Genomic DNA, 15,345 nt, shown 5'->3' on the forward strand with positions numbered 1-15,345 from the left:
CCGAAAAAGTTCCTGTGTCCGGGAACCCAGATCAAGTTTAGCTGGAGCTTGTCTTTTATTGAGCTTAGTGCTCTCTTGCAGCTGTGAACTATACTGGAATTTGTCATGGGTGAAGACAATGCCAGGAGGGCCGCCTGGCTGTCCGTAAATATAGTTGCTTTATGTATATTTCCGTGGTTTTCTAATAGAACCTCGCAGGCTTTTTCTATGCCTAGTACTTCTGCTTGGAAGATGCTAGCCGAGTTCGGTAGACGTATAGAGAGAGATATGCCTAGATCAGCGGAGAATACCCCCGTGCCCACTCCGCAGTCCATTTTGGACCCGTCGGTATAGACTGAGGTGGTATCTTCCTCTACTATTGAACCTCTTCTCCATTCTCGTCTAGATGGTATCCTCACCTGGAAGTGTCTACTGAAATCCAGCTTTGGGAGAATGTAGTCTGATTTGTTAATAGTGAACTTGTTTAGAATTACACTATGTCCGTAGTTCAGCTGTTTCCAACCTCCCAATTCTTTTATTCTTATCGCCGCAATAGCTGCTGTTTTGTGAATAAAAATGTCCATTGGTAGTTGATGCAGGATCACATTAAGCGCATCAGTCGGACATGACCTGATTGCACCCGTAACACCCGCACATGCTGCTCTTTGTATTCCATTTAATTTTCTAATATTGTATTGTTTGTTTAGCGCTGGCCACCATACCAGAGCTCCATATGTAAGTATAGGTCTTATGACAGCCGTATACATCCACATGATTATACTTGGTTTAAGGCCCCAATTCTTGTTGACGATTTTCTTACAAGTATAGTAGGCCATGTATGCTTTGTTTATTCTTTTTTCTATATTTATTTTCCAGGACAGTTTGGTGTCAATCTCCACCCCCAAGTATTTAGCTGTGGGGGATAGAGTGAGTGTTGTACCGTTTAGTACCGGAAGTTGAAACTGAGGTATTTTGGTTCTGCTAGTGAATAGCATCAGTTCTGTTTTGTTCGGGTTAACTCCTAGACCATTGTTTTTAGCCCATAGGTTTAACCTACGAAGTGCTCTTTCCATAATCTCGCTGACTGTTGAAGGAAACATGCCTGAAACCAACAACACTATATCGTCTGCATACGCTACTGCTTTCACTCCTTCACCGTTTAGTTGGAGTAGTATTTCGTTCAGCGCTGCAACCCAAAGAATCGGAGAGAGGACCCCCCTTGAGGCGTTCCTCTACTCACATAGCTTGTTTGTGTTGCAGCGCCGTTTGAAGCTATAATCTTCCTATTCTCAAGCATCGATAGTATCCATCTGCACACAGTGTCGTCTATGCCACCATGTGCCAGAGAATTAATTATCGCATTTACTTCTATGTTGTTGAAGGCGCCCTCTATGTCTAGAAATGCAGCCATGGTGTATTGTTTGTGGTGTAGTGATTTTTCGATTACACTTATCACCTCGTGAAGGGCGGTTTCGGTTGATCGGCCCTTCATGTACGCATGTTGGGACTTCGATAACTTCTCCGCCATTATTGCTCTTACGTGTAGATCTATTAGCCTTTCTAGTACCTTCAGCATACAGGAGGTAAGGCTTATAGGTCTAAAATCCTTGGCATTCTCGTGTGTTCTTCTGCCTGGTTTTGGAAGGAACACAACTTTACTCCTTTTCCAACTTCTTGGGATGTAAGATAGTTGAATGCTAGCCTTGTATATATTTTCAAGCCTTAGAACCATTGGTTCTACTAGTTTTTGCAGCATTATGGGCATAATCCCGTCAGGACCTGCCGCTTTAAATGGTGCAAAACTGTTTATGGCATATTTGATTTTACTTTTGTCTACTATTTGGCTTCGATAGTCAGCTGCATTCAGCGGTGGTTCTGGTTGAACCCTCGTTGAAGGTTTTTGCTGGCTCCCGGGGAAGTGCGTTGTGATTAGTACCTCCAGGGACTCTTTTGCCGAGGAGGTCCAATCACTTCCCTCAGCCCTAATGTAGGCAGTGTTAATATGATCTTTGGATAGCATTTTACTCAGCCTAGCGGCTTCTCTGCAACTTTCTATCGATGTGCAGAAATATTGCCATGAGTCCTTTTTAGCTTTCCTGACTGCTTTTTTGTATTCTTTCATAATGTCTTTATATGGCTGCCAGATTTTGGTTCTAAAACTCTCATTGAAAGTTTTCCTTAGTTGTGTTCTCAAACTCTTAAGTTCACTGTTCCACCAAGGAAGAGACTTTCTCTTTTTCAAAACTGTTAGCGGAGTAGATTTATTAAAAGTTGTGGTTAAAATTTTTTTCCAACTTCTCTACTTCTGAATCTAATTCCTCAGGATTTCTGATACTCTTGTTGCCTCCCTTTTCAAGGCATTTTGTTGCTATACTGGTAAATTTTCCCCATGCCGTTCTTCTAGGGTTCCGGTATGTGAGAGGCGCACTGTACTTCTCGCGGATGCTGAAGAGTATCCAAGAGTGATCCGACATGGAAGGCTCATCGGATACCCTCCAGTTATCCACAACGAGACTGTCTGTGTCTGTTGATAGCGTGAGGTCAAGCACTTCCTCCCACCCCGGAAACCTATCCGAGCTTGGGAAAGTAAATGTTGGCTTATCGCCTTGTTGCAAATACTTAGATTACTATTCAAAATATACTGCAAGAGTGACTCACCTCTGGTGTTTATATTGGAGCTACCCCATACGGTGTGCCTTGCGTTTGCATCACACCCTATTAGGACATCATCCCTCCTGTTCTCCTCTACTAGTCTGGCGAGCGGGGCCGGTGGTAAGTCTTCGTCATGGGCCAAGTAGGCCGAGACCAAGAAGAAGGGCTTTTCCTTCTGTTCCACCTTTACCACTGTGATATCTGCTGTGCTGTAATTAGGACAAAGAAATGCATTTATACTTTTATTGATAAGGATGCATGCCCTAGGTTTACCTCTGTTCCGTGTGTAAAACAGGTTATAGTTGTTGCTGTTTAGCCCTTTAATGGAATCATCATTGACCCAGGGCTCCTGTACTAGGCTGATGTCGATGCCCTTCTCGCAGAAAGAATTCTATGCGGAAAACTAACGTGTTATATATTTCCTGTCATTAGGATATTATTTGTTTTCTTTATTTCTTTTGGTTCTTCTGTAAAATATGAACGTAAGGTAGCACTGATTTTTAGTTAGAATGCAACCCTTTTGTTATTGTATGAACAAAACTAAATGAACAAAAGTTAAATGTTGAATAAAAGTTATTTTTGCACTATTAGATATAAAGTAAACGATTAGAAACGAATTAGTAAAGTGTTAGTGGATATAAAAGTTAAAAATATAACTATAAAATTCATTATAAATGGGAGAAGCACGCATTTTAAATAGTTTAATTTTTTAACTTTAATTGCAAATATCTCAAAAACCATAAATCAGCGGCAAATATATATAAGTATATATATATTCTTAATCTGGAGGACATCCTCTATCCATACATACCCCGATATCGGGAGATGCTATTCTAAAATTTACCCAATCGTAATATTGCCGTAGTGTCGACTTTCTTGGGAATCCGCTTGGTTTTGCCAACGATCTTTCCGAAGGTGTGGCCTAAATTTTGAGGGTTCTGTAAAGAGTCTGGTAAAGAATGTGACACATGGAATTTCCAATTCAACAGCTAAATTAACGGAAACATTATTGTATAGTTTGGGTCGCGTTGTGCTCGATGAACACGACAATGAAACACGTCAACGCATACTGGAGATACAGTCGAATACCTCTGGTAATCATCTGGCGGCGGGACTAAAAAGACTCGGCTTCGGTTTGCTTGGTGGCGTGACAAATCAAAATATAGACATAAGAAGTTTTAAAATAAATACTATTCTTAATAATATCGCGGTCTGAGCTCTAGCGGGCGGGAGGAGATCTCTTAGAGATCGTGAATACTTAGGGTGTAGTTGAGGGGGTTGACATATCGAGGGAAGAAATGGTGGCAATGCTGCTTTAGCGCAGATTGTCACCGGTTTGTCCACCGATTATCCGTGTGAATGGGACACCATCAAATATGTGACGCAAGTGAAATATCTGGGGTTGACCATGAGTGAAAGGATGTGTTTTACTCCACACTTGGCGAATGTGAAGGAGCGCCTGCAGGCAACCGCAGGCAAAATACGCCGCATTTTGAGGAGAGATTGGGGTCACGGATGTTGTGCTGTCCGCACCATACATCGTGGCTTGTTTGTGGCCTGTGCCACATATGGAGCCCCTGTATGGTGGGAGGCAGCCACGACTGTCTTGGGGTCTCAAAAACTCCTCTCAATTCAGCGTTGTATGATGCTTGCCTGTTTGCCTGTATGTCGCACCGTCTCAATGGATGCTATGCAGGTTTTTTTACGTGCACCCCTTCTTGACCTGATTGTCATACAGCGTGCTGTTGCATTCAGGTTAAGAAGGGGCTTGAGTGTGTCATTGCTGCGGAATGACTGGATTTCTGGACAATAGTCCTAACGGCCGAGTGACGTATGAGTACATTCGTGACGCTGGGTTCGTTGAGGATAACCCAGACTTCAGATTTTGTCTGAGTCTGGGTTTTCTGCTTACGGGGCATGGGCCTCTGAATGCATTTTTGCAACTGAGGCACTTATCGGATAGGCCGGGGTGTTTTTGTGGGGCGGGGGTAGAAAATTGGTCGCATTTAATTGCACAGCCCGATGTACTCGAACATTAGGGATCTGGGTGGTATGGGGATTAGTTGGACTGATGGACGATTAGATGTTAGTGGTGTGATCTCCACTAGTCGGAAAACCGAACAGTTAAGGTCGTTTGCTCGTGAATTGCTTAAGCGGGAAAGCGGTTAGCTGGGAATTAGGGTTAGTTTTTGTATGAATGGTGTGGGTATGTGATGTGTGTATGGGGTCCAACTCTGGCCACCAGTCCAGAGCCGTATGGAAGCTCAACTGGTAGTAGCTTCGGCTACGAGGTCTGACCGGAGACTTAATTCTGGTACCACGGGGAGCAGGAGCCCTTGGAATTTACTCCAACCTGCTCATGCGGATTGGCCCCTCGGGGAGTATCGTGGTGGTTGTGGTTAAAACCCAAATGCGGGAAGAACTGACTGTCAGTTGAATGTGGAGTTGCATTGCAACCGGGTGCCGGACTCAAAGCACGGCTGAGGTTTTAGATGGGCCTCGAACCCGACTAAGGTGATTAGTGTGTCCATTCCACACTGCCAATTGATACTGAAAATACTTAGCATTCTCAGGGCGCTGATCAACGCATTGATTTGATCCGCTGTGCTTTTGAGCGCCGTGGGGTAAGGCTGTCGTTAGCAGGTACCCACGTTAAACACACCGGACGTTGTCGGTATTTTAATTTAGCTGCATATTTGAACTTTGTCGGTATTTGAACTTGGGTATATTATGTGTATCCCAAAAAACAGTTTTCCTCACAAGAACTTGATGCTGATCGGAATTGCAATTAAAAATTGAAAATATAATTTAGATGTAATTCGCAACACGAATTTATATAAATAATTTGCAATAAAAAATCTTAGCTTTAAGGTTAAATTTTATTTTGGAGTTGAATTTATTTTATGATGTCCACCATTATTTACTAAACTTAAATACTTTTTCGTTAATACAAATTACATCATACATACATATATACATAAATTAAATTAAATATCAGTATCAACACTTAAATCTACAAAACCCTTTATGTACTAAATATAAGCACTAGCAATGATGAACCGCTGTTATTCACTGGGCACAGATTGTTCGCGCTCATCAAACACACTTTTAGCATAGTTAATCTGAAAAATGAAAGAAAAATCGATAATTCAAAATAATTCAGTGCTGCTTTTATCCAAAGCATTTAAAATACAATTGGAACTCTCAAAAGGGGTTTATTCATTACATGGTGGAACTTACACAGCGTGCTGCACGCTCCGCCTCTTCCTCTGTTTGACATTTAACACGAGGTCGTGTGATTTTCGGCAGATTGGTGGATATCTCTATATAGAAGCTAGGTGCATGCTTGCTACTACCCGGCGCCCCTGAGTTCACTACATTTGTAGTCAGCGGATGACAGGAGAGCACTTCGCTCAGGTGACACTCAAACATAATCGTTGGATCTTCATCGCAACGTGAAAATATACGTATGAATTCAGTGGTGACTAATAGGCGTAGTTTAGCGTCTTTATCATTGCACAAATTAGGTTCATAAGACATGAGTTTCTCTGCGAAGTTTCTACGATTTATTATATACAAATATTGTTGGCCCTTCGCCTGTCGATACGAGTAGGCTGGTAGAAGACCACCCGGTGCACCAGTGACACAGCGTGGCAAACGTTTACGATCGGGCAGCATCCGTCCCGATGTTTTGCTCGTCTCACGTACAGCGCTCGCTGTTTCCGATGCCAAATCGAGCACACCAATTATGGGTTTCGTTACGGTGCCGACCAGTCCTCTACCGAGGCCACTCAGCAAGCCGGGAAAACCGTCCGATTGCACGCCAGTATATGTGTGCCGCACAATACTTGTCACGCCACCAAGCAAACCGAAGCCGAGTCCTTTTAGTCCCGCCGCCAGATGATTACCAGAGGTATTCGACTGTATCTCCAGTATGCGTTGACGTGTTTCATTGTCGTGTTCATCGAGCACAACGCGACCCAAACTATCCGATAATGTTTCCGTTAATTTAGCTGTTGAATTGGAAATTCCATGTGTCACATTCTTTACCAGACTCTTTACAGAACCCTCAAATATTAGGCCAGACACACCTTCGGAAAGATCGTTGGCAAAACCAAGCGGATTCCCAAGAAAGTCGACACTACCTAATATCGAAGCCGCATGTCGCTTTATCTGGCTGACAAAGTGGCTTTTGATTGCTTTAAGATATACCTCTAATGGCTCAAAATGATGCTTATCAGAAAACTTGTCGAATTCTATAAGTGCATCCTCGAATTTGACCAAAGTCAATCCAAGCGATTTCTTCGTTTCGAATAGTTCTGGCGTTAATTTGGATGCCGTAAATACAGAGACACGTACCTTTAAAATAGAAATAAATGCCATATAATTATTTCTAAAAAAAAAAAAAATTATTTAATTTTTTTTAATTTCCCTTCTGGGATTTTTACGTTTACTTTAGAAGTTTTTTTTCCTCTAATGAAAAGACTCTCAATTTCGGTGATTTATTGCTCGTAACCTAAAAGTTTCATTATCTCAGTCAAAAGGACTTATCATGTCGACGAACTATGATTTTTTTTAAATTGTAAAATATTTTTTAGAATTACCTGACTTGATCCCAGATTAAGCGATTCAAAGTAAAATCTCCGTGGATTTGTTGATAGCGATATTTCTTCGATATTTTGCAAATCATGATCATATGCCTTATTCGTTTTATACTTATCCAATTTGCCCACGCCACAAAAGTAGGCCGTCTTTAAAATTAGTCGTTCTTCCAGAATCAACACACAAGGATTTATATCAAAGGAAAGATACTCGAATATTATAGCATTCTTATTGGGACTTGGCAAGAGTTTTGCTTTTAAAATTAAAGCGTTACTGTGTAAATTGTCATCATCGTTTGTGCGTATAGTATGTAATAAGACAGGACAAGAGGTATCCAATAGTTGATTGTCGATTTGCAAATCGGCCACTCTAAACTCCAACGATTTGATAAAACGTGTTGAATGCACATCAATCGAAATTGTTTCTAAGGTGATAAAGGCTAGTTCCTCGACAGGTTGACACGTTACCATCGAAATACCCAAACCCTTATGTAAATCGACTTTGATCTGCGGAAAAAATTAAATAAGTTACAATTATACGAAAACGACTATTTGATTTATTCGAGTACTCACTGAAATTTCATCGAACATATTGTCTTTGTGTTCATCCACTGTCATGCGACTGCTAATCGATGCATGATTCCAATTCGGATCGGGTGTGAGAGTGACATCCTCTGGCTTCACTTTAACATCGTGTACTTGTACTGTTCGAATGGGTCCATCCATCTTGCTTATTATTTCTAAGTGTCCAGAACCAGGACGTAATTTCTGTATTTCAATACTTTGCTCAAATGGAATAATATCACTGCTGGCGACACGTGGACTCGTTTGTATACGTCCGAGCACAACTTCCGATCCCGGACGTAAGCCAAAAACGCCGTTTCGGACCTTAAGGAGATATAATAATAACAACAACATTTATTAATTTTGAAAAAACGTTCAATATAAAGGTATCACCCCTATGACAGCCGGGTTTACCTCACTGGATTAGGCACAATAATAAAAAATTATAACGTACAAATAGCAATATTGAAAGATAACAAGCGCTCCTGATAGTCACTCACCTGCACACACATATTACTATGACACATTAGTCGTCCATTTTCAAAGCGCCATCGCTGCGTGGTTACTCGTTGCTTATTCGGCGGTCTAATGACCAAATTTGTAAAATCATTCGGATTGAGCGCCGTTTCCACATCCAAGACCATACGATAACCAGGCGATTCACTGTATCGACTAAATTCAGTTGGTGGCGAAGAACCTTCGTGCTCCAACTGACCAAAGGAGTTCATCAGCCATAGCTGTGAACGATCACCCGTGCACTTATGCGCCACAATCACCTTTTTATCACGCACAGCTACAACAAGTTGCTGCCCCTCAATGCCCAATTGTGACATTTCGCTTTCTGTGTAGGCGAATGTCTCCTTAAAAGCGATATAAATGAAATTCGCATACGTTATGCTGGTGGAGTTTTCCATCTTATTGAGTGGAAATTCAATTGTATTGCCTCCGGGCACCTCAATCTGCAGCATGTGTGCACCTAAGGGATCATCCAAAGCGTAGGCTAGCGAGGATTGAGGTCGTACGGTTGAACGCCAATGTGGCTTACAGGCATATTGATAGAAATGTATCATGATTTCTGAATAATTATCGATGCGTATGGGTGGCGGTAAGGTGTGTGCATCGCTGAATAAGAAAAAGTATGTAGCGCCTTTGGAAATCACTTCCAAGCGCAAAAAGAACATTTCACCCAAATCGTTGCGTACGTTAATATATATGGAATGTACTTCGTTGATAGGTATGCCATGTGACCAATGACAGAAACTCACATCGCTTATGCGCACACACAACAGCGGCTCTTGTTCGTAGTTAGGCCAGTGGAAGGGGAAATTGCATCCCGGCAGTGCTGATATTATGTGCTCAGCGTTGGCGGAGTCCTAAGGTGAATTAAATAAATTATTAAAAGATTATTGAATAAGAGTATTTTAGTTTCGTTTCTACTAACCGGCTTTTTGATATCACATTTTTGCGAAAACTCCAATTTTCTTGTGGATTTATTGTAAAGTTGATAGCGAGGTGATAAAATTATGAAAGTCGTCCATGAATATAAGCCACGACCCCTACGTATGTTTATGCCTATAGCATAACAGCCTTTGTACCTCTCAGCCCGCAATTGCCGTTGAAAAGTTTCTTTGTGTATATTAAAGCTTTTGCACCACTGCGAAAGAAAGAAAAAACAAGAACAATATGGGGTTATGTTTACAGTTTTTAAAAACGGTCTCCATAAGCCGTCTCTAGATGAAACTCTAATGAAGTTCTAAAATATATCTTTTGTCTATTTATGGGTTAATAATAACACATACCTTAAAAATATGGGTGATATGATCGGAAAGATTCCTGACGAAACGTTATTTGTTTTTCCGTTCCCACGGCAGTCCAAAATAAAACGGGTTACCTTTTTTTTAATTCTCTTGATTTCCTGACGCTAGAAAATTATAGACTTATCTGCCTACATAATTCTCAACGACAAAAAAGGTCTCTCACAATTCTTTCGTGAAACTAACCGTATATTAATGGTTGAAATTTGATTATTATTTTATATATTTTAGTTATGAATTTTATAACTCAATGCAAAAATTATCATTATAAATAATTTTTGTAGATCATAAAATTTCTTACAAAATCTATGAAACGAAATATATGTATATTTTCAAATAATTGGAAACGAGATTTTGAGGTTTCCGTTGCAATTAATACCACATACTTGGATAGACGTTCTTAGAGATGTATAAGAGCCTATTTTACAGACTAGCAAAAAAATTGGATTTTTGCTCTCCCTACTGTACATATGTACGTACAATGTACCTCCACAGACATTCACTTTACATCTTTAAATTACTTCCCATATTCACAGCATTTTAAATACTTGGTTAATGAAATTATTTATTCCGATTGTCAGTATGTTGCATTACATCTTAAAAATATTTATTGAGTTTATTATCTTGTAAATACTGTTGTTTGTTGCAGGTTGTAGATGAAATCGGTCAAAAAACTACCCGCCATATACCTGAATATTTTGAAGCTCTCGATCATTGAAAGTTCCCTAAGTTATACTGTTCGGTTGCTACCGAACTTATTCCTTCCTTACTTTTTATAGTTATAGTTAGTTATAATTACTAAGCAAACTTACCGGATTATTATTGCCATAACTATTGCCCATCCGTATTTCCAGCGATGGTGAACCTTCCTGATCTGAGAAGGAAAAAAGTAATGGTGAAACAATGCGCGCCTGCTCGTGTTCCTCGAATTGACCAGAACCCAAACGATTTGTGCCCTCTTGTCTATACACCAGCGGCAAACCGGTGCGATTTATAATCCAAATGGGAGCACTGATAAATATCTCCATGCCTTTGCCTTGAAACGATTGTATTGAGACGCGTAAATAAAGCTCACGATTCAGTAAGTCAATCAATTTCAATTTTGGCTCCACAATACCAGTGTGACCCATAGGTATTTTCAACTGACCAGATAACTTGTAATTATCCAAAGTGATGCTCAGCACGAAGGAGTCGCAAGCATTGATCGTATGTATATTTACCACATCCGATGAATTGATTCGACCCTGAATATGACCCGATATTTTGAATAACAAATCACAGGAAAGCATATTTTTCAATTTCAATGGTGGTAGGAGGGTAATCGTATGACCCGGTGTATTAAAATCTCTATTCGGATACTTCACTTTCCGTATTTCGATGAGTATATAGAAGACAGCATTACTCTTGCCGTAACATGTGAAGAGTTCGTTCACAGAGTCTTTGGCGCATGTAGTCCACGAAACACCGCAGGTACTAAACTCGTATTCATCGCAACGATTACTTGGCGTTGAAATGGCGTTTTTCCTTACGAATACAGTTCTACCTTCGGATGCGTTTTCCATCAATTGCTCTGGCGATTTGGTCGGTGAGTAGGGACGAAAATAAATAAGGGAGTCCACCAGACGTAGTGGCACACTTAGTTGCTCACTCGTTCGAAGCACCGATAGTGCAACATTGTCTTCATGCTTGCCCTCCATTTTCAGCAAAATTCTTTCGTTCATACGATTCACCACCGTCAAAGCTGAACGTATTGTTATCATTTTTTGCGCGGAACCGAACATTGAAATGTCGAATACGATGCGTGTACGTTTCTTATACTGCATATCTAGAGTGGAATAACGAAAAAATATGCCTACTTTATCGATCGAAATTGGACCTATTAGGGTCCAACCTTGAATTTGAACCAAAATCTGATGTGTATTCAATTTGTGCGAATTCATATGTCTAAGCTTAGTTTGTGGCCCAAAGTCGAAAGGTAGAATTTCATTCGGTTGCACCGCCAACCAATCGCACATAATATCCGGCTGATTGACCTCGGTGCGTGTTATACCGCCTGGCGAGGAGTACAGGGTCTTGAAGAGTAACGGCTCACCGGTGAGATTCTTCAAAGCAAAGGGCACAAATGGCGAGCGACGACGAAAGCCCATTAGCGAGTCGGCATTATTACCCTGTCCATAATAATCTTTAATCCAATTGTTGCGCACAATATCGCAGAGCTCTACGAGGGTTGATGTGATATTGAGTTTGAGTAGCTGTTTGCTGCTCACTTCCATGACCAACATGCGTGGTATCATTACGTTCACTTTCGAGTATTGCCAATGCGCCGAACATTCCCACTGCTCCACAACTGGCTCCCAGCCACTCAGACGCCGATTATAATAATCGCTAGCAAAGATCGCCTCTAGCCGCCCCTCTTGATACAATGGCGTAGTGTAACCAGCATCCACCGGTGATTTAGCATTGTCCAACCGTTGAGCCAAGGTCAACTGGGACAACGCAATCTCCAGCAGCGGCACATCCGCATCCATGCAATCATCAATGACACAAATCGATATGCAACTGGCGCTGATGAGCAGATCGTGCATTTCGAGATAAACCTGATCGGTTTTCACATGTTTCTGCTGTAGCAACCAATTTGCAGCATCATTTAAATTATTGTTGTTGACCTCCATGGCTTCCAAGCAATCTTTAGATTTGAAGCCCATTTTGACTAACGGGGCAATCGCTTCGTAGTTCGTATAATTAGCGCGATTGAGTTTGTGTGAGGTCTTTGCTTGATTGGGTATGGACTGCAGCATTTTCGAAAATAATTTCACGTCAGTATACGAGAGACGTATGGAGAGTTCTTTGTGTATGATAATATGGAAACAATTGTTTTTCAATTCCATATTTAGCGAGAATGGATCGATAATGGAAAGCGCGCTTTGCTCTTCTGCGCCAAGTATGCAGGAGAAGACCTCCAAGTGGTTAACATCAATCGAAACGGGACAAGTGTGATGATTGGGTCGATATTGTAGTACGGTGGTGTTTTTCAAAATTATTGCATTCGTATCGGCCAATTCAACATTCTCAACGAAAATCAATTCGGAGTCGGTGATATTTAAAATTATTTCCGAATCGGTTTTCATTTCGGCTTCGTGCGTCGTTGATGTTTGTTTTAACATTTTATTGCTGCGCCATGAGGATGTCACCGATGTGGATATTGTGGGTTCTTCTTCAAGAAACTTTTTTATGCTTTCCAAGCAGTCCAGTATGGCCATGATGCGCATATTATTTAATAAAATAATGTATTTCGATGAATTATTGCGTTTTCGACTGTGTATCTCTGCTTGTACGACATTCTTCGAGAGGTTGTCGCGTTTTGGTTTCAAAATGTGTCGGAATACATTTCTTGAGATGTGTTCTGGTCGCGAGTCGAGCACAAGCACTTCGCTGGATACTAAATCGATGTCTTGCGAACCATCATTGAAGGAGTCGATTTGCAAAAATGATTTGATGAAATTTACGCAAGCTAACGGTTTGATTTCATTGTCGTAACTCTGTTGCTCCACCAACGACACGGAAACATTTTCCAATTGCAAATTAATGGACAGTGTATTCCAAGTCAGCAGGTCCAATGCATCAGACGAAGTATATGATTCGCTGATTGAGTTCAATCTATCGATTGATTCGCGGAAATTCTTCGTGTAATTAAGGTACACATCGTCAATCATTTCACCCAAATTGTAGCTAAGAAAACCACGTAATAATTTGTATTGTTGCAGGTTTACAATGCCATTCAATTTGGTTAGCACACCTTTCACCGTTATATCCGGACAATTGTGACTGACCGCCGTGTCGATGTTGCGCTCCACTTGCAGTTTCAGATGACACGTCTCTTTGAAGAGATTATTGCCCAACTTCAATATTGTGAAATTGCCGATATTCACACATTCACTTGGATTATAGTTCAGCGTTTTATTTGTTTTCCAAATGCGTTCGCCTGAAAATAGATTCATATTGACCAAATCGATATGCATGACATCCAGTATTTCATCCATGCCCTTCTCATCTTGCCGCTTGCTGACGACGTTCGCATCGCTCGCAAAGTGAAATGAGTTTTTTAATGTGAACTCGCCCAGATCGGCCACTATAACCTGTGTGCTATTGTAGCTGAGTGGCAGTAAAACAATGGGTGAAGCAGCGTGCAAACGCAGACCAATTTTGGTTGGTGTCGAATTGATGTCGGCTTGGCTTTCGGACATTTTCATGCGCCTTATGACCGGCTGTAAGGAGAGTGGGTTCATATGAGAAACAAATTTTCTAAAACATTTAAACAAAATTGAAATATGTCTATGATTTGATAAAGAAACTAACAATACCCATAAAAAGGCTTAAAAGCTTTACAGTTTTTGTAAGATAAGACATTTTGAGCAAAAAATCATCTATATATGTATTTAATGTAAAAGACGATGTTAAATTACAGAAAAAAAGGAAAAATTCTTTAAGTACTGTTGATAGACGTCCTTGAAACTGAAGTTTTCCTATTATTTGTGATGCAGGTACACTTTTTGGAAATGTAATTACAATTTGACGCCACAATGGAAATTTTACTGAAAAGTTTTAAAATAAAATAACATCTTGTACAAGAGGCCCGAATTGTTATTTTGTCCCGCAATACTCTCATATGTATTTTCTCATAAGCCGCAATCGATAAGCTCCAATCATATTCACCTTACATATAATTACTACAATTTATATCCCTAATGACTATCGAAGAGACAGCGGTTAACACCTGAACACATAGGAAACTTACTAAATGCATAGATCCTACGTACTTTTAAAACTATACAAACACATATACAAATGTATTTTCAAATTTCCAATTGCTTACCGACTGTAGCTCCAATAAGTCTTTTAAAAATAAATGAATCTCCATAATAAATCTCTTTGTATGTATATATCGTACTGATGACATTTGTATGCGCAATTTTGCATTCATTTCCAGTGAACGTTGATTTGAATTAACAATCGCATTAAGTCTAGAAGAAAAACATTAATTTAACAGTTTGCTTAGCTTATCCAATAAATTAAAAAAAATACATGTTAAAAAGACGATTTTTAACAGTTGTCACCTCATCACTGCTCGATCAAATTACGGTATATTTGGTTCCCGAAGACAATATAATAAAAAGCTGAAGTCAGCTTAACAATTGTTAAAAACTTGACGCAGACTAAGGCTTGACTAAGTTCGTATCGAGATCACGAGACAGAATGTCACCCCGCTGTCTTGTGAAAATACAAAATTATTACTTATCCACGAATTGACATTTTGAACGATCAACGGATTGATAAGTAATAATTTTGTATTTTCCCGAAACAGCGGAGTGACGTAATTCTCTATGTTGTTGTTGTAATGAAATCAATAATTTTAAAGAATGCTGCCGAGTTGACAGGTTCGGGTTACGTCTGCCCACCGTTTCCTCTTTGTTGCCCTAGGCCCCATTAAAATAACTCCTTTCTCTCCAAAAACAAAAAAAATTATGAAAAAAGTGTGAATGCTTGCTCAAAAAATTAAAAAAAGCTATTGTTAAGCAAAAGTTATTACTTAATTATTCTTGGTAATCCAAAGTAATTTTGGATAATGTATATATAAGGAGCGTTCCAAGGTAAACAGAACTTTTTTAATCTAGCGCCCCCTGGTGACGCCATCTATATGTCGATTGGTGCGTTAGAATTTGCTATCTTTATCGATT

General features: G+C 40.1%; 1 protein-coding gene across 2 annotated transcripts in view; it reads right to left on the minus strand.

The window, feature by feature from the left end:
- Nucleotides 1-5,496: 5,496 nt before the first annotated feature.
- Nucleotides 5,497-15,345, minus strand: part of LOC126762265 (intermembrane lipid transfer protein Vps13D) — a 30,244-nt gene continuing 20,395 nt past the window's right edge. For both annotated transcript variants that reach the window (XM_050478882.1, XM_050478881.1), the window contains exons 12-19: nt 14,484-14,631; nt 10,423-13,875; nt 9,238-9,450; nt 8,297-9,169; nt 7,806-8,120; nt 7,236-7,739; nt 5,872-6,990; nt 5,497-5,753 (exon numbers count right to left, since the gene is read on the minus strand). In XM_050478882.1, coding sequence (XP_050334839.1) covers nt 5,697-5,753; nt 5,872-6,990; nt 7,236-7,739; nt 7,806-8,120; nt 8,297-9,169; nt 9,238-9,450; nt 10,423-13,875; nt 14,484-14,631 — 6,682 coding nt within the window. In that variant the 3' untranslated portion in view covers nt 5,497-5,696. The remainder of the gene's footprint in view (nt 5,754-5,871; nt 6,991-7,235; nt 7,740-7,805; nt 8,121-8,296; nt 9,170-9,237; nt 9,451-10,422; nt 13,876-14,483; nt 14,632-15,345) is intronic.

Source organism: Bactrocera neohumeralis, chromosome 6 (genome assembly GCF_024586455.1).
Source record: "Bactrocera neohumeralis isolate Rockhampton chromosome 6, APGP_CSIRO_Bneo_wtdbg2-racon-allhic-juicebox.fasta_v2, whole genome shotgun sequence".
NCBI classification, from domain to species: domain Eukaryota; kingdom Metazoa; phylum Arthropoda; class Insecta; order Diptera; family Tephritidae; genus Bactrocera; species Bactrocera neohumeralis.